This window comes from Rissa tridactyla, chromosome 2 (assembly GCF_028500815.1).
Source record: "Rissa tridactyla isolate bRisTri1 chromosome 2, bRisTri1.patW.cur.20221130, whole genome shotgun sequence".
Lineage (NCBI taxonomy): Eukaryota > Metazoa > Chordata > Aves > Charadriiformes > Laridae > Rissa > Rissa tridactyla.
The window spans coordinates 100,965,869-100,990,718 of NC_071467.1; the positions used below are offsets into that span (position 1 = coordinate 100,965,869).

Genomic DNA, 24,850 nt, shown 5'->3' on the forward strand with positions numbered 1-24,850 from the left:
TTTTATTTCCCTGGATTCCAGAATTCCCTCCGCTACAAACTGAAACTCAGGTGAATCAAAACATATGTGAACAGGGGGTAGCAGCTGAAGTCTCCTGATGTTTAACAGGGCGCTTCTGGGCCAGGAGGGAACTCCTGCACAGCAATAAAACCAGCTCCAAATTAAAGTGTGTGCAGGGAAGGAAGGGTTACACAGAGAAAGGCTATGGGACAAATCAGATGTTCCAAATTAAGATTAACGAAGAAGCTCACAGCAGTGGCTAAAGCCCAAGGCCTCATGAAAGAAATGAAGTAATTCTCCCCCAACCATTTAATTGTCTATACTGCCACTGCCATTCCAAACTTGTAGGCCAGCTTCTAGGCTCCTCCTGACTGCAGATGTCAATTCAAATACATTTGTAAGCTTGGTGAATGAATTCCCAGCTGAAACAGAGAGTGCTTACCATATTTGGGTCGTAGCTCCATTCTCTCCTGCTCATCTATGTTATCTAGGATGGTATATTTTGTTTTCTTTCTTATCTTCGTCCTCTTTCTGCTAAAGAGAAAGTTAACAAAGACATTTAGTTCTTATGTACACACATAAATCTGCTCCCTCTCCCTTTTCATACCCCAACATTCAGAACCTCACTGTACTTTCTCACCTCCACTTAGAAAGAGTTGTTCCAGTTCATACCTGTATAAAGCAGCTGCACAATATGGACCAGAGAGTATAACTTATTTTCTCATTGATATACAAAGATGAAGAAAGCAAGAAAGATTGACTTGCCTTCCTAGGCCACAGGGGTTCAGTTTGTTCAATTTCATCATAGTAACTAGACACGAGGTAGACACATTCATTTGTTTCCAGATAAAATTTCTATAAGAATTGGTTATTCACCATTTGGTTTTTTGGGTTTGTTTTGTTTTTTTGTTTTGTTTTGTTTTTTTATTTTTAAACTGAGAGAGTTTAAGTGGTGCTTGTCTGGTTATGCTTACAGAGAAGGCCAGACTAAAAATGGAGATTTGCTCCCTCATACACATGCAGGGACAAAGCCCTACTGGTCTGTAGGCAAATCCCCACCTGTTCTTCCTTCATTTAAATCCTTCCCCAGCATCTGCTTCCACAATGCTCATCATCTCTATGTTAAGTTTCAGCTATTTGCAGGAGTCATGCATCTGCTCATCAATACAGAAGCTAAAGTCCTGGAGCTGGAGGAACAGACACAGACCTGCTTATTGTATTGGACTGAGAGGGAATGAACAAAGACTTCAGGGTAGAAATAAGGCCATTCACACATGAAACCAAGGGGCCACCTCCTAGAAGATGCTGTCACACTGCAGAAATTTTTCTCACCCTCTTTCTCATAACTTTGGAGGAGGGGTGGGTGGGGTGTGCCCTTTTTGAAGGCAAGAATTGATTCTGACAATGCCTGGAAAAGGACTCCCTCCCACATTGCACAGTTCACAGTGGAGAAGCCACTTACTGTTCATTCAACATTACAGCAACAGCCAGACACTTGGCCTCCCCTCTACAGTCTTCTAAAAAAAGTGGAGTTCATCTGGCAACTCAACAAGGCCTTTAAAACCTCCAAAACTCCAGACAAATATTGGACTACAGTGTATCTTTTTCCTGTAGTTTCCACAAGGCAAAAGGCATCTCGTGCCATTCTGTCCTGTGCAGAATTTCCCCCCTCTTTTTTACACGCATCTGTATCAGCCCGCCCTCACTCTCTGGCACAAGCCACATGAGGACAAAGGACAGAGGCAGATGAACCCCATAAACAACTCCTTTCTCATAAAGGCCACACAAGCCTGTGAGGCTCCATCCCACACTGTGGGGGCGGAGTGGGTCAGAATTCTATCTAAACATTTCTACTAACGGCACCATAAAAAGCACACTTTAACCTTAAAAAGGAATTCAGTATCAACTCTGGTGCATTTTGAACAGCATCTTTGACAGACTGCAGAGACACCCTAGAAAAAGCTGAAAATCCAGACAGACTTTGATGGCGTTTCATTTCTGCTCACACCCGAACAAGCTATCTATTTACTGTGCTTTTTGATCAGCAGCAAAAACACTTGCTCTAGTGACAGAACCTGCAGGGCCTTGTCACTTGAAAGAGAATTTCGTATCTGCTCACTAGGAAAGACTGGAGGCAGGGGGCAGAGAGGGAAACGACATACAGTAGTAGGCAAAACTGTTTAAGGAAAGAGGAAGCAAGACGTCTGCGCGACTGAGATCACTGGAACGCTCCTTGCCTGTCAGCCAGATGCAGCCCACATGTCCACCTGTCCTGTCCAAGGGAGACACCAGGTTGGAAGCATCTCCCTTACTGTGGCCTAGAATACTCCTACATCAGTGACCTTCAGGGCGTGCCTCTCCTCTCTTAGCATGGAGTATCTGGAGGACTCAGTGTGAGACCATGAAGACCTGCAGTATACTCTTAGCATTTTAACATAAATTATCTCTTAATATGAAGGATAATTCAATATCGGCTTTTTGGTTTTCAAAATGCAGAAGAGCACAGAACCACAAACAGATACTCCTTTTTTCAACAAAAGTGTGTTTATACAGAAATAGCTACAGGAAACTCCTCACGTGTCTGAAAAGAGTTCAGTGGTTTAGTGCTTAGAACTGGACTAAAATGTCTAGTTGTGTGCAGTTTTTGCATATACTTCAGTAAAAAGAAACAAATCATGTACCTTTTGCAGCAGCAGATGCAGAACCAGGCAAGCCCTACCATGACCACAATCAAAATGAAAATGGATACAGTCACATAGAGTATACTCCACTCTGAAAAAAGAAACACAACAGTGCTTTGTAAAGTAATATGATAGGGTAATTTCTAATACAACTCTATTAAAATAACCAATCGTGAGGAACGGGGCAACAGGAACTCAGGAAAATTTAGCACCTTCATATTCTCAGAAGAATCCCTAAAAATTCTTAATCTTCCAGATTGAAAGCGCATGCTTGAAAATTTTCTTCCACTCCAATACCTTTTACCATCCAAAGATACCTCAAAAGTCTATGTGGGAACTGAAAGTCAAGAGGGCATGGTTACTACCTCAGTTGTAATTCTCTAACTGAAATAAACATAGGTGTACTTTGCATCTGGCATTTTAGTAGTGCTTTAAAAGAGCAGCTGATTAGAGATATATCCTTCTACTGGCACACTTACATTTGTAAATCCAGGAAAACATGAGAAGGATACAGAGAGATGTGCAATAATGCGACCTCCAACACGTGTATACTCACTATTTCAGTGCTATTATCACACTATGGAACAACACAGCATTAGGGCAGGGCTGGAGGAGGTCCCAGCCTCAGGCTTAAAACCTACTGTCCCATTTTGGTTGGTCAATTAGTCTTCACTCACTAACAGACAGACCCATGGTTACTTAATGGCTTGTAGCAAGCTCCTTCTAAATTTCTATAGATTTACTTGAAGGTTAGTGCATTGCTCAGCAAATGCCTCCAAGCCTGCACAGTACTAAGAGTCAAGCTTTATTTCAACTTAAGTAGAAGACCAATTTAGTTAAATTAAAACTATTCAGTATTTGAGATAAAGAGGCTTAGCTGATACATCAGGTATGCCACAGAATATAGGCATGATTAGGCTGGTGAAACTAAATTGCGTTTCCCAAGTGCAACAGGGAAACTGAAAGAAACAGTGAAATTAATCAAGCTGAGGTTTTAAAGGTGACTATATTGGCTGTTGTTTTCTTTCCTTAGGTCAGATCATACTTCAGGCACAGAAGCATCAACCACACACTCAGAGAATCTAAGTTGTTGCCTCTTTTTCATCAGATGAATAGTACTTAAAAAGCCCATGCTATTCAACAGCCCTTCCAACTGGCCCCAAATTGTTACAAGATTTCTCTCCCATGACAAAGTTTTCATACTTTTTTCCTCAAACAGTCATTAAACTTTGGCTTACTAAAATTTAAACTTCTAAAATATTTTAAATGTAGCCTACTACTGTCAAGATATTATAATTTCAAGACATTATTCAAATATCTTTCTATAGAAAGATCTCGCTGGGCTGGAAAACACAGACTGTTTAGTCTTCCTTCAGCATCTACCTCCTATTCTGACAGCAAATAATCAACAGTCTCACAAGACAACGAGTTATTCTTGTTATTCCCACAACACCCAAACTCACCACAATTACTCTCTCCATCATTTAGATAACGATGGATCAAGTTTTCCATCCACAGCTGGTAGCAAATACAGCGCTTTGTTATGGGGTCACAGTGTCCATGTCCAGAACATTTTAAAAGACAGGCTAAGAACAAAACCAAACATAGGGTCAGTTATGTAAATGGACCACTTGACATGCATCCTCTTCCTGTGATATTAGGTTGGTAATAAAGCATCTAGCTCATAACATTCTGGTATTTTTTAAAACTCCCTTTCATTTGGTGTCACGGGTTAAAGAGATCTACAGTTCTGCAGACTGCTGGCTGTGAAGACAGAGATAAGAACATATCTTATGCGTACAACATTGAAATTGTATGCAAGTTGAGAACACTTTATTCTAACCCAAAATAAAGATAAGTTGAAATTGTGGAATTCAGATCTGCTCCTTTCTTTATAACATATTTGTAACAACTTCTAAAGTACCTGAGAATTGAGGAATATCAGCGTTCTCAGGTACTAGAAGACAAGGATCACAACGATAAACTAGAGGGTGTTTCAGTATTTCAAAACTGAATTACAGCATCTGACACCAGTATGTTTACTTACTTCATGTGCTAACAGTAGTAGCTATTGATAGATCAATGCATCATATTAGACTAAAATAAATAGTTGTTCCGCTTAAGACTCAGAGTAGCAGATTTACTATGTCAAGAGAAATATTAATGCCTATTTTCAAGTGACACCTATGCATTTCAGTAATCCAAGTACATTTACAACAGACAAACAGTCCTATTCAACAGGTAAATAAAGCCAGAATTAACTACAGAATCAATTACTATTTTATTGCCAAAGCTAAATCCCTTTGTTTGCATTTGGATCATTATGTCCTGATTTTAAATTATAGAGAAGTCTTATCTATAACATCTGAGTATCATAAAGGGTTCACATTACTACTGAAGTTTACAATAGGCTTAGAAGTTCAAGCATCTTTTTGGGGAAAATAAAAAGTTCATAATAAGAAACTCCAGTGGCCTGCCTACATTGCAAATATTAGAGGATTAGATTATAATGGTGATCTCCTGACCATTTTCCCTGATACAGACAAACAAGACCAAGTTACATTACAAGCCTATTAATGAACACTACAAGCCTTGAAGGAACCGGAGACATAAAACATTCTATATTGTGGCTACATTAAGTTTTGCCTATCTTTCAACAAAAGACAGTTTGAGTGGGGTATCTTTATCCTCATTCCCCAGGCTTTCCCTACGTAGACCAGGTTAACATGTGCTTTTGCCTGCTGTTAACAGATGATGACTTCTAAAAGAACAAAAGTAACTGGCACCAGTCTACCACAAATGAACAAGCATTTCAAGTACTGTCTTCAAAGTCATCTTTCAGAAAGCTACATCCAAGCCCAAACAGCAGATGGCAGACAGAAGGCCTTCATGCATTGTTTCCAAGTGCTGTGTTAGCCAAATGCCTGCGAAGTTCTGAGATAAGCAAGCACAATCCAAAACATACCAGCTGTGTCAACCCGCAGGACTTTAAAAAGCAGAAAGTCAGCCTTCTCTTTCAAAAGCTGAACATGCAAAGTTCGTGAGACATCTGATGCCTTGATCACCTTGGAAGGATGCCCATTCTGCACGTAGAACACAACCGCGGTGCTGCAGAAAGAACAGCTAAGGTCATGACTGCTGTCAAAGACCACTTTTGTCAGCAATCAAGTTTACAGCCTTTGGTTTTGTTTGTTTCTGGAAAGCAAATGTCACCAATGATAAGTATCAGGGAATTCTGTCCATGGATCAGTCCAAATGCCATAGACTTCGTTCTAGGTCAGGAGCACCAGCAGCTCTCTGGCTTCTCAGTTTTACAGAAGAAAGGTGAGGAAAACAGCAAATGTAATTCCCTCCTTGGTCTTCCTGACTCGCTTTAAGAGAAGTATGTATACATTTGCTTTCTGCACTCTCATCTAGAACTTGTCACAAAGCACTCTGAAGCAGTTTGAGTAACTTTAGGAAACTGAATTTAAGAGAAGGAAAAGCTCAGAAGCAAGACAGACAGAGAATTTCATGTGGGAGTCCTCCCTCTACCCCCGCCTTTTTAAGCTGGGTGGTGTTGATCTCATCCTGTATCAGACACTCAGGGAACATCTTTATCTGAAAAGCAGTAATTGGAAGCTGTGATTAAAAATATCACAGGTATAAATGCTAGATTTTCCAAACCATTTGTTTTTAAATTTTAAGAGGCTCCCCAAGTGCTAAATAGACACCAAAATGCATTTTAAATTACCAAGTAGTTACCAAGAAGTAATTTAAAGATAACTCTTGTCATCAGGTTTACCGATCATGCTGGGAAGTTTCTCTGGGTACACACAGCCATCTTTAGCCCTCCACACCAAGTAGAGGGGGTATTTCTACTTCAGAGTAAGATACCACATTTAGGAGTATCTACTGTGCAGTTTTCTCTGAAAAAAAATGGATTTTTGTCACCAGTTATCTGGGGAATACTTAGAATATCAAAACCTTAGAGAGGAAGTAGAAAAAAAGAGAAATAAACCAGGATGGATCAGATACAGCTGGAACCTTATTCCGAAATACAACACTTGCTTTACTGTGAGAAAGTCTGTCTGTCTCACTCCATCCAGCATTTGGTAAAAATAATAGCACTGTATGGAACGAAGACATTGAAATGTATGCACACACTTCCTTTAAAGGAATAAAGAAAAAAACTATACAGAGAATTTTTAATATCTTTTAAACAAACAAACAAACCACTTAAGTTCTGAGCCTCCAAAGAGCTTACTTCATCAATTTTCCACCACAGCAGAAGAAATTCACCTTTTAAAGTATATACTCTTGAGAGCTGTAGCAGTTTTTTGTTGTCTTAGAAAATACTATTTTGCAACTAACTATAAGCTGTGAAAGAGTCAATGAAAATCACAAATCTTCCTGGAACAGCAGGATATCTTTCTACCTTATATCTGAGTAGGCTTGTATCTTCTGAACTTTGATATCTGAATCCAAAACATTCAGCAATACAGCCAGCTGTCTCACCAGGGTGTCCTTCTGCTGTTCACTCAGCTGTCCCACTCCAACTTGCAGAATCAGCTCCACCAGACCACTCCTTTTGGGATCTGACAGAAGAAGAACATGCTATTCTTTCAGAGCCTGGCAAACGTTTCAGTACCAACTGAAGACAATATGCAGTACTCAAAAGTATTTATTAATACTATATTTTCCTGCGATAAGACCCATATCTCTTATAGCCCAATCCTTTTGTGGTCTTAGAAAAGTACTTAGCCTACATTTTCAGATGCCCTCTGAAACAAACCTGGTGGGTCCTAAGACAGCAACTCAGCTTATCAGTTGAAAGAAAGCACTTCATTGTGTACTTCAGTTCAGCATTAACACATTTCTGTGCAGAATAGCAACTTCTGTTCCCCTAAATGCCCCCATTTTAAGGGGGCCCCCTAAAAATCCCCCCATTTTAAGGTCAGAGGAAAGCACTAGGTGAGCCTAATAACTCTTAAGTTCCCTGGTAGTTATCTGATACTGGCTACCACCTAGGAAAAGGAAGGCAAAGATGGACTCATATGGTAGCGGGCAAGACTGTGTGAGCAAGTCTAAATGAGGATGGTCAATTTGACAAATATCAAATACGTTTACCTTCATAAACTGAGGGTTCTGTTAAATAATACTTGAACTTCTAGAGTGCCTTGCAAACAAAACAAGCTTCACAGTATCCAATAAGAATCCTGAGCCAATTATTGTGACTACATTCAACAATAAAGTGAGGAAGAGAAATAAAATCATTGCCCACGAACTAGACAAACAAGAAATCTCTGACAGACCCAAGATTTCAGACTCATTTCCTGAAACCTTGACTTATGCTTCCATCACATAACTATTTATCCTGCATTTGAAAACAAGTCTATATATGAGCAATACCAAACCATGAAAAGACAATTTAAACCCCCTGAAATTCTTTGAGGTTTGTTTTTGTCCTTCAGGATGAAAGGAGGAAAACAAGCATAAAAACACACTTTCAACCACCAAACACACAATTGCAGCTTTTGTACCTAAACTTAATGCTCAGCTTCCATCTCTTTCCATTGGCCAAACTGATTAACAACCAGGAAAAAGAAACAGCTACAATGAATGAAAATCAACAAAAACTTAAGGAAAATATTAACTAGGAAGTATGATTTTTGTTTATTTATGCTTCCAGTAAGGCAATGGTGCAAACTGGTAGTTAAGAATCCTGACATCTCTTCTAAACACACTGAGGCATATTAAGAGAACAATAAGAAGGCAGGAAGAGACCCATTTGCTTTGTGTTTTAACTTGAATCTTGTCAACATTGAAATAAATCAGTGAAAAGGAGAACAAAGATGAGGTATTCACATCGATGACCTTTTAATTGTCATACCAGGCCGCACTTCAACAGTTGCTGAATCAATATCTGAGTCTCCTTTAGCATCCGTCACTTTCAAGTGAAAAGTATAGGTTCCTTCTACCAGATTAGTTAGCTGCAGTACTGCCTCGTGGTCTGAGCCATGGATCACATCCTGGAAAAAAAAAAAAAAATGGTATTGGGATAATTATACCCTCCGAGAAAGTTGCAGGAGTGTCTATCAAGTTGGGTAGCCGGTACAACAGTGCGAGTTCTTGCTTTGGCTTTTGGGACAAATATGACCTACTCACAGTTCATAGCAGAGTAATGCAAATTCGGAAGTGGCTGTTAAAGAGGATTTCTGCACATATTTTCATATGGATCATTCAAAAGGATATTTTCATAAAACAAAAACCCAGACAGAACAGCAGACACTCTCAAGTACTCATCTGCTTGAAAATCTGAGACAGCTACATTATTATTTCTCAATTTTACTCCAGTATTCTTAGTTCTGCTTTCTTAACTCCCAAATAATTTCCTTTCCTTGGAGTTCACATATTTCCAACTATCATCTCTGACAGCTATATTTAAGCTAAACCTTTTCAATTCTTCTCAAACCCTCATGTGAATTGCTTCTGGAAGCTTTGTTATTATTTTGCTATTTCTCCTATCCCAGTTCTTGCTGATTTGCCACTACCTTCCTGACTGGGAAGAGCTGTCCACAACACTTTGTGAACAGAGGCAAAAGAAGTTATCACAGTTTTAGTAGCTGACACATAAACTTCAGTTTATCATGAGGTGCTTCTGCTGTCTGGTCCCTCTCAGAGAAGTGGACTCCACTGATCTAATGACCCAGGCTATTCACTCTGGTCTGCCAGGCCACACACCTACCACCAAACACCGTTTTTATCTTAAACTGAAAGTTTCACCTCATCTGGTACCAGACATGATTCCTTAATCTTTATTGGTACTTCTTGCTCTCTCAGACCCTTCCTCCTTTGGAATATCTGGATTTAGATGATTTTTCTCTCAAACACACTAGCTTGATACTATCACCAATTAGTATTTAAGAGACACAACTTTATTCTTCTGTCTCGAGTCTTTCCCAATTAAGTCCATCCACATTGCTGCAGTGCTCCTACTTAGCTATATATTCTATAGCGGTACTGAAAATATCACAAGCCTCTCGAACCGAAGCATTTGAGAGAGTAGGGGAGACAAACCAGAAACAGGCACCATGCCTCATGGCATCGTATGAGTCATACCTGCTTGCCCTGCTGCAGCAATGCTACATGCATAACAAGGGCTGAATTTTACTCATTACAGCCTTGAAGAAACTTACCCCAGCTGCCGGGCTTTGACCATCCCGAATCCACAAATATGACACAATCCCCTGGTCATCAGCAGACCTTGAGCCATCCAAGGTAACAGAATTATTTGGAAGCACGAGAACATGCTTCCCACCAGCATGCGCCCGGGGTGGACTGTTGTTTTCTAGCCGTAAAAATAGTGGAGGAGAAGGATTTGCTTACAAAACATGCGAAATGTGACGTGCCATTGCCAATACACCCACACTGCAATTCTATACCTGATGATTGCAAGCAATAACAACAGCATTTTGTGTCAAAGGTACAGGGAAAGGATGGGTGGGTATACAGAATTTGGCTCTGGGATTATTACAACCTGACAAAAGCAGAGCTGCACCATGAAGAGAATACCAATAAGAGGTACCATCCAAAAAGATCTTTTTCAAAAAGCATTGTGGTACTTTATTTACAGTCTCACAATAACTTAAACATCAGATCTTCTCAGTCAAGCAAAAAGATTTTCTGCCTACTTAGAAACACAGCCCAGCACAAGATCAGCACGCTGGGCTCTTCTCGTCTCGCGAATCACTTACTACCGAACAGAAGCTTGCGTAAGGTCTTATATCTTCACAATGCTTGTACTTAGGCAAAGTGTAATCAGGAAACTTAGAGTAAACCCTGTACCCGAATGCTTTTTGCTTACTGCTAGCAGTGAAATTAAGGCATGCATTGGGAATACAGCCAAAAAACACCAAAGAAACACAAACACATTCTCTTTCCAGAAACCAGACATCATTGACTTTTTTTTAGAGCACAACTGATAAGACAGAGCTCCAGGAGGCTGCGAGGCTGAGTGTAATACCTTGCTGGTCTGAATGTTATGTTGGACATAAATAATTAAATTTTGGGCAGATCTCCAGGGCATTGGCTGTAACTCTAGAACAGCACAGATTTCTCTGTGATACAAGTGATCTTCTTTGACTCTTCCAAATAAACCAGCTAATTAAACTTGGCCATTGGAGCACTGAGTATTTTTAATATTGAACCTATGACTATAGTCAGTACATACTGTGGCTACACTTCACAGCATGAATGAGACCATGAGACACATTTGGGCAGATCTGTTGCCCTGTGTTTCTGACTAAATACCTAAATGAAACTCTGAAAATAGTTCAACCAATGATGCATAGGGGTGAAACTGAGTCCAGCTTCTTCTCCAAGGTTCATTCATTCTGCAGTGAAACGAAGTGAAAAAGAAACAAGGCTGCACTGTTTTCAAGAAATTCAGCAGCTAAGATTTTAATGCAACTGTACTATCATTTCATAAATGGTATAGGTACCATACCTGGAAGGCCAGAGTGTATTCCTCCCCTCAAAAAACAAGGTATGCAACAGAAAGCCAAACTCTGGACCAAACAAGATTTGAAATTATTATGCCACCTTCTTTAAAAGGAGGCATAGGCCCATGGAGAATGCCAAAATCACTCCCTAAAGAACAACATGAGGCAACAGATGGTTGGATTATCACCACGTGCAAACTTGAGGATGTAACTTTAGTCAAAACTATGAAATCTGTCAGGAGCACCTGACAGCACCTCTGTCAGAAGAGCAACAAAGCTGGTGAAGGGTCTAGAGAACAGGTCTTATAAGGAGCACCTGAGGGAAGCAGGGTTGTTTAGCCTGGAGTAAAGGAGGCTCAGGGGAGACTTTATGGCTCTCTACAACTACCCAAAAGGAGCCTGTAGTGGAGCAGGTACCGATACCTTCTCCCAAGTTGTAAGCGACAGGACAAGAGGAAATGGCCTCAAGTTGTGCCAGGGGAGGTTTAGATGGGGTATTAGGAAAAAATGCTTCCCCGAAAGGATTGACAAGCATTGGAACAGGCTGCACAGGGAAGTGGTTGAGTCACCATCCCTGGAGGTGTTTCAAGGACCTGCAGATGTTGTGCTGAGGGACATGGTTTAGTAGTGGACTTGGCAGTGCCAGTTTAATGGTGGGACTCAAAGATCTTAAAGGTCTTTTCCAACCTAAACAATTCTACGATTTATGATCTCACACAAAAGGTATTATCCTAAAGCCTCTTCTACAGCATGCATGTTGGGGGGAAAAAATAACTGAAAAACCACCATGGCAACTGTTTCTCTGTATCAAAAAAACCCAACAAAACTTAACATTAGAAGACCTGTATTTAAATGGAAATTGGTACACTCCTCACTTCTTGGATGTTAGTTAAAGCCCACAATAAAACCGTTTTTCTGCTCAAAGCTTAACTTTGAGAATAAAATAAAACCATCCTCTACATGAAGCAGACACACCATGGTCAAAAGTAGTATTTGGAGCATTTTTGTTACAACTAATTCTGCATGTATTTTACTTCAAAAAATCTTGCAGTAAATTAAGTTAATTCTACCAGTCACTCATAACATTACTATATTACGAAATAGCAGTAACTCTTCTTGAATACCCTTGAAATAGAACAACAAATACATTATTCCTTTGTGGCCCGACTTCCTTTACATTCTGTCAGTGACTGAATTAACTGGCAAGTTGCCTACACTATCCTAAGAAGCAGCAACTAGGCTTACCTTCCTTCACAGTAATAGATAGCACAGATGCACTGCTTAAGCCCTGTTGGTCTTTCACGGTCAGCCTGAAGCGATAGGTACCAACCTGAAGACCAGTTACAGTTGCTATTGCTTTGTCACCGTTTTCCATCTGTACAGAGCTGGGTCCACTGAAACAAAACATCTCAGAAAAATAATCCTGCACAGCCAGCCAAATTGTTCTTTCAGCAGCATCACTCACACCATTTGCTTTTATGATGGTTAAAGAACTATATGAGACATGAGTTTAGTTCAGAGAATTCATAAATCCAATTTTTCAAGACATTCAAAGCGCCAAGCATCACATACCCAGTTAACAGAAGATTAGAAAGGGCACCCCAGAAGTTCGGTCTCCTTGCTGTACTATTTCATGGACGCAATCAAACAGCGTTGCTCTAAGAGCCACTCACAATATGTACAGGGTGTCAGCAAACCTCTTCCTGTACCAGTTATGACAGTTGCATGAGCTAATACCTTGTCCTTTTATTAAGGATGAAATAGTTTTTCACATAAACATACAATTACAGACTTTTGTAAAATATTTTCAATTATCATGCAAGAGTGCTTTAGTCACCTACTATCGAAAGCTCAGGCTAAACAGATTGTCAATTCACTTTATTATTCAATAAACAAGTGACCGAGAAACCCTAGTACTCAGCACTGATGGGAAAACTTTGTACATTACGGGAGGGTACCCAAGCCTGATACTCGTTTTTTAACTGGAGACATGGAATTTCCTGTCATTTTCTCTTAACTTTATGACAGTAGGCCTCAAAATGACACATCGCAAAACACAGGCAGAGATTGCCTAAGCTTTCCAAGTTGAACTTAAAATTCCTGTGTCTTATCCTATTACCACCTCAGTGGAAAGATCCTCAAAGCACCTCTCAAACAGTGCATCACCCAACACAATTGCATAAGAGGCTCTGGCACCCAATGACTTTCACTTTGTTCTCTGTTTTACAGGAGATTAGTAAAATCTCTAGATACCTGATATTTTCCCAATGATAGAAGACAATGCCTTGGTCATCTTGGCTTTTGCTTCCATCCAGTGTAGTACTTTCTACTGGGAAGGTCAATTCCTTGTCAGGGCCAGCCACTGCTACTGGAGGACTGTTATTTTCTGTAAAAATAATATTTAGTGCATAACATTTGCTAGGTAGTCAGTGGCAAGGATTGCCAATCAGAGGAAAGATTTTACACAGAATATTATATTACAAATATGATATATTGGCTCAAAGGTACAAATAACAAGCATAACATGCACAAGCCAGCAGAAAATACTAGGTGGGAGAGACCAGGTCTGCACCAAACCGTATCCCACAGCAAGTATTTCCCTTTTTCACAGTCATATCTGAAGGCACAGACACACTCAAAAAGTTTCGCAGCATTTTTTTGCACTGCATGAAATGTTTTATAACAAGAGTGGTGGGATATTCTCCTGGCTCCACCACTGCATCCCTTTCAAAACCACCCACACAAATATGACTCTCTGTCCTTGAAGATGATACTGGCCCAGGTTTTCTACTGCTCAAGGTCAGCACAACACCACTAAGTTAATGCCAATTTAGAGTCTTTGAGGATTTAGTGCAGAAGTATACAACCTATTATTCTGTTTTCAACCTCTGCTTTTGTGGCGTGGTAAAACTGGCAATCCTACCATTTCCCTGGATATTTATTCACCCTTAGACCTGACTTCAGCAGTAGCATCTTTCTAGTTCCACACTGTAATGGGTCTAAAAGGCACCACCACACACTGTACTTCCAATCCATGTTCTTGATTTCTGCACTAAGTGCCTGCTGTAAAGTTTTCCCAGAAGGGGCCATCTACAAAAAGATGTGTAATAAGCAACAATAGGAAGATAAAACATTGCCCCATAGTGGAATGCGAGACAGGAAGGCAAGCACATTACAAAAAAAAGAAAAAGCATTAAAAAAAAATCTCTCATGAGGCCTGGATCACTTGGGCCAAATTCATCACTCATCTCCCAAATCTAAGCAAATGTGTGAAAGATGTAGCTTTTGAAAATTCCTTGCTTGACACTTTTCCCTGCAAAGTACAATGCAATTCTAGTGAGAATTCAATTCACCAAGGATTCTTGAAGGAGAACTGCAAAACAGTAAGAAAAGAGCAGAGCACTGATTGATACTCTGAACAGCTTTGCAAAACAGACTTTGTAGGATATTAAACTCAAGAGCTACATGTTAGATTTTAGAAGGACACTCAAAGACATCTCTGTGCAGTTGCCTTATGTGATCAGGCTGGTGCGAGCTCTCAGAATCACCACCTGGACTTTTTTTATGAGTCTATGTTTGTTCTAACTGTTTGCTTTGACAGAAAATAGAGGTGGAAGAGTCCTTGATGCAGGGATACAGGACATTCAGACCACCATCTCAGTGATGCAATGCAGGGAGATGAGGCATTTGAGGACAGTGGTAAGGCATCAGGCTGGCCCACCCCTGAGGGACCCAGATGTGCCTGCAGCAGACTTACCAGGCTGTACGATCAGTGTCACCTCAGCGGTGGACCGCTGCCTCGCAGAGTCTGTGACAGTCAGCTGAAATGTATAATCTCCTTCCTGCATTGCAGATAACTGGAGGTATGGCGTCCGCACTCCCTACACGGCATTTACAAAGACAGAGAGCCCAAGATAAAACAAAAACGCTGGTGGACTATGAAAGGCCTTACAGAGCAAACGTGAGGAAGAGACAAAATTTGTTTTAATTCATAAATACAGTGTTTCAGCAAACAGTTTAAGCACCTTGTAGACAAGAAGACTTGAAATTTGATGCACAGATATAACGTATTCACTATTGCAACTGTCCCTACCAACCTGAGAAATATCTGTAGACAATAAACCGTAATTTCTTACGTTGGTATAATTGCTGCATTATTTCTGAACAACAATAATTGTGAAACATATGGGACATTAACTTTCTCAGTTAGGAAATTAAACACTGATGGAAATTGCTACAGCTTATTCCATTTCCTTAGAGATATTTTAAAAACAAACATCGTGATATTCTTTAATATAGTATTTATAAAAATTGGTAAATGCACAACCAAGCTTGACTTGATCCCAGCCAGCCAGGCTTATGGAAAAAACATATTAAACTAGACCACTCAATGATTAACTAACCAGCAGAGCTACTTGTTACATTGCACTCTAACTATGGATACCATGTAACACACTTGAGCCCAGCATCCTCAGCTGTAGGAACATAAATAAGATTACTAGGCTCTTGAAAAGAAACTGTAAAATGCTCTTGTATTTCCACATTAAATACCCAATAAATTCATTAGATATCTCAAGCAGTCACACCCTTCTTTCAGGAAGGTTGCTTTAAGATTGAACGCTCTTAAAAACTACAAGCTCAGGTTGCATGGATGCTTTTGGAAAGTGTTTGTCTTGGTAAAAGAACAAAAATAACCCATTATGCTATAAGCCCTTCTATAGTTTTGTAATTGCCTCTATAGTATATGCTTGAATCAATATTACTCCTTTCCTAAACAGATCTACAAAGGGATCTCTTTCCAGTCCTGAAGGTCTAAAGCATTTGCAACATAGCAGAAATCAAGTGTCTTATAAAAAATGGCTTCTGAATTTCAGCTGGCTTCATTACATTAATTTTCTCAACTGCTTACAGAGCTACAAGAATCTCCAATTTACTGAGTGCAAGGCCACTGCAAATTTTTATTAACTTTTCTCAGACTTTTAAAAAAATAATAATACAGCCATGAAAATAAGAGAATAAATTCAGTTAACCTTCATAGGAAACCCATGTTTTAGTGAGCATAAAAGACCCACCACAGAGCAAGGCTGCCTAACACTGCCAAAAATCTTGTCATCTTTCACTCAGAAAATTAATTTTCTGTTTGAGTCCTACTTTCTCCAGAAGAAAGTGTTACAAGAAAACCCTGACTACACCCACATCCTCCCTAAAACAGTTTTCAGCACGTCCAGTGTCTCAGAAGATGGAAACCTGTGGAGAAGCTCTAGGGTCCAAGAACAGACGTTGTTAAATCAAAGTCTTTCCAAACCACCAGGGAACAAATAACAGCAGGAATCAGAAATGGCCATGAGGAATAAAAAAAAAATTATGAGGAGTAATTAAAAGTAGTATCTAAAATAAGAGCTGAAAACATCAAAGAAGGGAGAAAAAAAAAAAGTAACAACACAAGATATTTTGGTGCTTCTGAGACGTTACTTAGGTATGTGTTTCCTCATGTTAGAGGCAAAGATAAAAAGAGGTTTCCAATCCTATGCAAGGAGAAACAGACATACCTGCATTGCTACAACCTTGCCTTTGCTTTTGGGACTGAGTGACCATTCATAGCTGACAATTTCATGGTCGTCACTGCTCTGGTTTCCATTCAGCGTGATGAAGTTCTGGGGCAAGGTGACTGCCTGATTAGGTCCTGCATTGGCAATAGGTGGGTAATCCACTGGTTTGTTGACAGTCAGAGATGCAATGGTGGAGTTGGCTGCTCCATCTGAATCAATCACTGTGAGTCTACAACAGAAAAAACAATATTGTAAATCTGTTAAGATGGACTTCTGCCAAGTCCTAAATTCAAAGGTTAACTTTTTCTCGCTCTTTTTCAAATACCACCTACAACAGAGCCATTGATTAGATTATACAAATTTCTGCTTCAGAAACACATATCCTTCAACAAAGGTAGGAAAGAAATTCAGAAGATTGTTTTCAAACACAGCTTTCAATCTTTAAGGAGAAAAAAAAAAAAAAGCCTAGTTATTCTGGATCCCAGATGAAAATCCTTTCCCGGCAGTCAATGGCAACTTCATCAATTTCAAGCAAATTTCACTGCAAATTCTTGAAAAAAAAATATTCAGTAAAAACCAGGGATTTCATTCACTGGCCATAGTGGAATAGTCCCTATTAACACCTACGTCCAAAACTACTCTGGATGTTCAGAAGCAATGCTTATAGCACAGTAGCAGATCATAACTTCTTATTTCTTTGTGGCACACTATTACTAATTTTAATGCAGCTTAATATCAGCTCAGATTTTTGAAGATGTCAAGTCACAAAACTAAAAAAGTACAGGGTTTAAAGAAACACTATTGGCTCTCAAACACAATGATAAATCATCTTAAAGCAAGACTGCTGCAGACACCTGAAAGCGATGAAAGACTGCCCTCCACAGACTGGTAACTGACTACATCCCTAATTCACCTCTGCTGCAAAAAAATGCATACAGCTGACCAAATGGAAGGGAACCACTCTTGAAGCTTTGCCCAAGTGGGAACAAAACTAGTGGTCATTAATTATGTCATTAGGGAACACACACTTTTGCAGTGGGTGCACATCCATGTGTATCAGGAGCACTAGATATTGTTGGCCAGTTAATTTTCTCTAAGCTTGAACACATAGCTCTGTTGTTCAAGTACCTCAACCTCCCGCAAAGGTGCACAGATATAGCAAGTGATTTCTTAATTCCCTAGCATTTGGAACACATTTAGAATATTGCTTGTAAACAAGCTCTGCCCTTTTTAATACAGAAAAAAATCCTACACTCATTTCTGCCACTGTACAATAAGGAACAATTCCAGTACAGAACACAGAATGAAAGTTGAAGCTACGCAATTTTTGGTGAAGCTTATGCAAAGCAACACATTTAATGTATATGTATGCTGGCTTCAACATTCTACTGATACTACGCTGATACATAATATATTGACTGGTAGGCTGTTACCCACTGGCAGCCAAATAACCCAATCTGGGTCAGTGGGAAGTCTGCCTCTGCGTGGACCAGGCTTTAAGTTAAAAAGTTCAGAAAATTAACTCTGATTTTAAAGCACCCAGAACCACAAACATTGCTTCCATTGCTGGACAAAACCTAGCTTCAGCAATGCATAAATGGAGGAAAACAGTAGCAAAGCAAAGCTTTTAATGAAGAACAGAATGACTCTTATTAAAATCAGCACACAACAATGCCTTGCAAGGATCAGTCTTCCAATATTGTTCTGTCTGCCACCACCCTTCAGGGGATGACTTTCACAGCCTGACTGCAGAGTATCATCTCAGGACACTTGCCAACAACTAAGTCGGCGAAAAAAAAAAAAAAGTTTTGTCACAGTTATTGTTGCTGGGAATGGGAGGTATTTAATTTCTGATACCATGTTTTGCGTAACTTTGTGCTGTAAACTATCACTACACCAATATCACAAAATCACTGCAAGCACTTTTTAATAGAACTACTCCATATGTCTCTCCGCTGGGCAAAACGAAGGGCAAGAGCATGCAAAAGAAAAACAAAGTTTTTAGTTTGAGGAGGTACATGTGTGCACAAAGAGAAACAAACATTTAGTTGACATCACAGAAATAGTTAAAACCCCAGAGGAAAACATCGGTGCAGGTACCTGAAAGTGTAGTTTCCAGGAACAAGGTTAGACAAGTGCAAGACAGGTGTGTCAGCAGATGCTTTCTGCTCTCGCAAAGGACCTTTAATTTCCTCCCAGTGGTAACTCACTATCTTCATATCATCTATACTTTCTATATTCATTTAAAAAAAAAAAACGTATCAGTTTCTTGTAGCAATTGGTGGAATGAACAGTAAAGTCTTTCATACACTGATGCCTAACCAGTTTTCTATAATTATCTTTTCAAGCATATTTGAACGAGATTCATGTACCGTAGCTGTTAAACCACAGATTCCAAGTCACATGTGGTATGGTTTATCTAAACAAACAAAAAATTCTTCATACATACACACAAATAAAAATCAAGTCTCAAACTCTGCACACTTCAACTTGTCTGCTCTCAGTAATTATGAACACAATTATAACATCTCATCATACCCTAGAGCTCTCTGCCACGCCCCCAGCTGTACTGGCACAGAGGCCTGTTCTGGGCAGGGCAGGAAGAAACTGAAAGAGTAGCTGCTGTTTGGATGCAGCAGCCTCCAATACACCGTATCTCAACCCCCATGTGGAATTCTACATTTTATCACTTTTTTTATTTATTGAAATGATTTATAACTGGACTCAAATCCCTGAAACAAATCATGATTCAGGGAACTTCTGAGTAGAGCGAGAAGAAGGAATTTCACCTGTAACTGACAAACAATAATGTTGTAACTGTATATTAAAAATACAGGATATAAGCACAGGCTGGTCCAGTACATACGACTGCCATCAATGAAGGTCGAAGTTGTAGGCAAAGAAACTTCTTGTACTTTGGGTGAAGCAACAGCAAGAGGCGGCTGGTTAACTCTGACTGCTGTGAGAAAGACAGGGGAAGAGAAAAAAGAAAAAAAAACAAGTAGTGAAAGGTCAGGCAAAACTAATCTGTTAACTCTGAAGATCAATAGTCCCCAGTGATTTAAATCTAGGATTGACAGCTGTGCAGTATCTGCTGTCCTTTTTGGACAAGGCAGAGAAAAGGTTACTGAAGGTTACTGTGCGCTGACACAGCCATCTTGCACTGCGGCCACTTTTAACTGGTATAATTTAGATCAGACCTGTGCACCGTAACTTGCAACTAGAGCCAATTCAGCAACTAAATGCTGTTCCCAGCTGTACTGGAGAAGGGGACCACAAAAGGTGGCATGATTTTATCTGAGGCCTTGCCTGAGGAGGGTATGAGACCAGAGAGCACTTAAACACAGTGAGCAAGATCCTTAACTCTACTTCCATAAAATGATTTATAGACACTAAGATATGAAACGTCTCTGCAAGACTGGACTACCAGATGTTCTTGACAGACAGTAATTAGATTATTAGATAAGCTTGTTGTACAACTACTTGTGTTAAAGAAATTAATTTTATTATTTTATCCAACTGATTTACCTGGTTTGACTGTGACATTTACAAAACCTTCACCAAAGGCATTTTCACCAGAAACCGTCACTTTGAAGGCATAAAGGCCCACCGATAACTGAGACAAACACAGAACAAACTGCATTACATATTGAATTAAATAAAAGCACTATGCAGACATCTGCCAAACACATTGTAAATAGAGAAAAATCTGGATACCTGAAACCTAGAGCTCCTTTTATAAACACGTACACAAAAGGACACTAGTCACTGCCCAAAAGTGGGGAATATGAAGCAAACACTTAGGAATTTTTACTCTATCTTAGAAAATTATTAGAGCTTCTAATCTAAACTTCTAATCTGGCAAAGATTTGGTGACACATGCAAATGAAGAGGCTCTGGCAGTCATTGGAACTCCCTGAATCAAGATGCCCTTCCCCACAGGCTAGGTTCCTGCGAAAGGAAAGGAATGCAAGAAACACAATGAGCCTGAGCTTACAGCTCACTTACATGAGAGAGCTTCAAGGTCTGGCTGTGCCTGCGCTCCATTTCACCACCATAGTCAGCAGGGTGACTGATTAAGCTCCACTCATAGGTGTAGGCTGTTTCTAAGAAAAATAACACAGCAGTAATCAGCTTTGCCTTCAAGGTAAGCCAGGAAACAAAGAAATCAAGTTCCCCCTCCGTCAGATAAAATGCTACAGTAGGAAATCACAACTGCTACTGTTTAAGCCTGCAAAACAAAGCAGCACGAATATGTTTAACTTCCACAGTGTATTGTAAGTTGGTAAAGCAGCAAGGATGTAATGGACTTCACAAGTAATTGACTTCTCCACAAAAACCAGCTTCACGTGAATTAAATGCGTTTTATGTAGCTACCTATGAAATACGTATTCTTTGCTGCTGTAGTTCGGAAGCTGGTAGTTTTAAGGTAAGTGTTACATTTAGAACCTACTTTTCCTCCCCTCTGCTTTACAGAAAGACACTATAACCTGGGCTACATCATCTTTTGGTAGAAACTACAGGCTTTCTGTTGGCCCATCTGGCTACTGAGTTCAGGTTCTGAAAACAAAAGCCACTTAAAAAAAAAGAAGACTCTCTAAAATCCAAAGGAGGAAATCTCTGCAGTTGGAGCCACAAAAAAGGTAGTAGTAGGACATAAGAACGACGCTTTTATCCTGAGATGCGTAACTCAGGACTTGTCTGCAATTACAGGATGGTAGTGTGTGCATCTCCTTGTATGCCAAGGCCATTCAAAACTCACCTGTAGGTGGTGGTGGGACAACAAAGGCATTCAGTTCAACCTCATTTTTGGGTAGCACCACTTGTATGTTATCTCCAGCCGACACAATCAGTTCTTTTACTGCATCTAAGATAGAACGAGTACATTATGTTTTAATAAATGGAACGGATATAAATTTAGCATCTTCAATATATTATTTGTAATGGATTAAGTAAAATTTGACAGACACGCTACAGTGAATAGTCAAGGATAAGTAAAAAAAAATCCTCAATACATAATCAAATATTAATCTATCAGAATGACGACTATGGCTCCTTCACCTTTTGCCAAATCAAAATTTTTCTTCTTCCCAAATATGAAGTGTTATTTTCCCCCACTTCTGCTTTAGAGAAAAGCATTCTGATTATTCCTGGTACGTGTGTTTTTATCAGTAATTGGCTAGCAGTTCAGGAATTAAAAAATACACAATTACAGAAGAAGAAAAAAAAAGCCATCTGCGCCAGAACAAACCTCATTAAATAAGGTAACATAATTGGTATTGTTACTCTAATATCATGTTTTCTTTCACCAAGAAGCACTATTTCTATGTTTGTGTAGCACTTGATGCATGCCTCAATGTCCAGATCAGTGTCCCTTTTAAAAATGCCACTTGTATAGCAGGGCAAAGGTGTTATTTCATAGCTGAACTGCACATTCAATCTATTTGTCATGCAGGAGCACACTCCCAGATCTCATCTGTGAGAACTCTTTCCTCTCCCAAAAACACCAAAGTCCACAAATCCGGTCCCCAAAAGAAACATACCAAAACACAACTTCAGAAAACATTCCCATAGACCTGTATTTCAAAGGTTTTAAATGTCTGTCTTTAACATTGGGAACCCACAGAACAAAGGTTCTCCAAAGCCACTAATGTCTAAACATCTAATGTTGTCTAAATGGCCAACTTACAAACTCTGAATAAACGAGCAAGAGGCTACTCAGCAGTGGCAGCTGACAGGTCTAAAAATGGATGAAGAGAAGGGGCCACACTGACAGCACACTTTCTGTCACTGCTACTTAAGTGCACCCAAAGCTCCATAACTGCTCATGGGAGTTGCCCTAGGCACCAGTGGAGTAGACGTTTGTACTTAGACCTCCACATGAGATGAGAATAAAATGGCTAGATGAGGGCGATGACCAAAGGAAAGAAGGAGGGACTTCAAGACTTCCAAGACAGTAGGGCTGAGAACACACAAATCTGAGGCAATCCTTGCACAGAGCAGTACTTACGGTGAGATCCATCACAACCTTCCCTTCAGCTTCTTCTTCCAAGCTCCTTTTTGAGTCCTCTTCAACCTCCTCCTGTGAAGGAGGAGGAGCTGCCTAGTCAACACTCAATGGTAATGATGATCCATTGCCTTGGAGAGGGATCTCTTGTAGCTCATCTCTTCCTGTTACCTCCTATGCTATCGTGGCTGGCAGGCTGCAGTTTGGCAGAGGGTGCCAAGAATGTCCCAAACCAGACTTGCTCTACCAGGAAGCAAAGGGCTTAGCTTTCCATAACCCTCAGTACATCAGAAGTGCAGAAGAACACACATCTGTGCTGCTCTGCTTCCTGTGGCCCTTCTAACCCTTTTTCAGGGTGCACAGAGAGGCAGGAAACTCAGCAAGAGAAAGAAGATACTCTAACATAAACACAGAATTTAACACAACTGCAAAGGACATAGTGGTTAAACATGTCCTTTTCAAAATAAAAACTTTTGCTCTGCAGCTGGAAGACTAATAAACTTCCTCAGAACTCTGAGATTAGAGTAAAACTTTTTTTTTTTCCCCCAGGATGAGGAAGCCATGTGCTCCCCTACTAAGGGCTAGGCTCCTCCCCTATCAAAGGGTTGAGCTTCCTGAAGTCACATCTATGTTGCTGTACGATATCTGACAACTATATATAGTGAGAACCCTACTGAGTTTGGGAGGGAGCAATGTTCTGAAGAGTCACACAAAAATAACAGTATGTCTAGAAGAGACTACTATGAAACTCCAGAAAGCCTCAGGTATTCCTCACCAAGTATAAAAATTAATCTATTTTAAAAAGGCTCTTAATCTGTTTTTCACTTTGCTGTATTTGTGTGAGTTATAATGTCCCAATAACGATGGAATCGGTCAGAGTTTTGCTTCAGAAGTAACTGCCTAAGGGGTCTGGAGTTTGTAGTGCTACTGTAGGTCTACAGGCTTAAAGTGGAATGATGTTACATTTGGATAAAGCGCAAGCTCATAACAACCGGTCAGAAGCCTGAGAGTAGTAAAGCCATCCCCACCCACTGTGCAACCTGCAGGTACCCTCAGATCTCCAGCTATGTTGAAACATTACCTGCTTTAGCAGCAGTAGCAGATGGTGCGAATTGCTGCATGAGCTCAGATGGCACGGTACTAGTGGGAAGTAGCATGATCCCACCTTCAGTGACATTCTCTGGGGCCATTGTGGGAGTCTGGGTTTTCTCTGACACATCTGTGGAGAAATCCAGTTTGTCTGAAGAAGGGGAAGGTGCAGCAGCCTGAAAAATGAATTATAGGGAAAGTCATCATAAGTGAGCCATTTTTCACATTTCTAGATTTAGAGGTATGTTGGTTTTTAAACAGCATGTAGAGCGAGCCAACTAAGTTACGTTACCAGGAGGTTTTATTCATATACAGAATATCTATCAAAGGAGGACTGGGTTTTGGTGTTTTTTAATCAGACTTTTGAAGAAATGCTAATCATTTTCCAAGTCTCAGATGCAGAACAGTGTAGGCTATGGTCCACAAAATGAGGTAACCTGGAATACAACTACGGCTATCAGTTCTCAAAATAATAAAGAAGAGTAGGACAGGTTTAAATATAGTCATAAACTTTTAAAAGCCAATGACAGAAAGTCTGTACGGTGAGTACTATTGTCTTCATGCTGTACATACACAAACATAGCAGAATCCTTGACTCTTACTACATCTGCTCAGACCAGAACTTGTTCATGCATTCTTATTTCCTCACCACTAATAAAATGCCCTAAATCTCTCTTCAATCACCAAGCAGTAGTACTGTTCTCACTGACCCACCTTTGTTAGTAAACCAGAACTGCAGCAAAGGACACAGCAAGTGTTGCAGGAATAACTCAGGACTGTGTTAGCCTTGGCCATCACCTTTCAATGACACATTAGTTTTAATAGGACAATAGTTTTTCCTTACATTCTCAAGACTTATTTCTGACCTAACATCTAGAGAAAAGCATTTTGTCAATTGTGTGTAAGTCCATGAAGACATAACATACTGACTGCTATTATTTGTACATAATCTATTAACTGAATAGGATTATGAAAGTTGGTAAAATGCACACTTGTATCACAGGATGGCTGAGGTGGAAAGGGACCTCTGGAGATAGCCTA

General features: G+C 39.9%; 1 protein-coding gene across 4 annotated transcripts in view; it reads right to left on the minus strand.

The window, feature by feature from the left end:
• KIAA0319 (KIAA0319 ortholog) overlaps window positions 1-24,850 on the minus strand; it is a 62,325-nt gene that overhangs the window by 6,722 nt on the left and 30,753 nt on the right. For 3 of the 4 annotated variants that reach the window (XM_054192222.1, XM_054192221.1, XM_054192223.1), the window contains exons 4-20: window positions 23,802-23,985; window positions 21,476-21,580; window positions 20,722-20,819; window positions 20,242-20,329; window positions 19,580-19,672; window positions 18,814-18,946; window positions 16,714-16,942; window positions 14,922-15,045; window positions 13,418-13,550; window positions 12,410-12,558; window positions 9,860-10,011; window positions 8,554-8,692; window positions 7,099-7,258; window positions 5,647-5,789; window positions 4,145-4,267; window positions 2,682-2,772; window positions 443-531 (exon numbers count right to left, since the gene is read on the minus strand). In XM_054192222.1, coding sequence (XP_054048197.1) covers window positions 443-531; window positions 2,682-2,772; window positions 4,145-4,267; window positions 5,647-5,789; window positions 7,099-7,258; window positions 8,554-8,692; window positions 9,860-10,011; window positions 12,410-12,558; window positions 13,418-13,550; window positions 14,922-15,045; window positions 16,714-16,942; window positions 18,814-18,946; window positions 19,580-19,672; window positions 20,242-20,329; window positions 20,722-20,819; window positions 21,476-21,580; window positions 23,802-23,985 — 2,233 coding nt within the window. The remainder of the gene's footprint in view (window positions 1-442; window positions 532-2,681; window positions 2,773-4,144; window positions 4,268-5,646; window positions 5,790-7,098; window positions 7,259-8,553; window positions 8,693-9,859; window positions 10,012-12,409; window positions 12,559-13,417; window positions 13,551-14,921; window positions 15,046-16,713; window positions 16,943-18,813; window positions 18,947-19,579; window positions 19,673-20,241; window positions 20,330-20,721; window positions 20,820-21,475; window positions 21,581-23,801; window positions 23,986-24,850) is intronic. The other variant, XM_054192225.1, reaches the window with a different exon arrangement.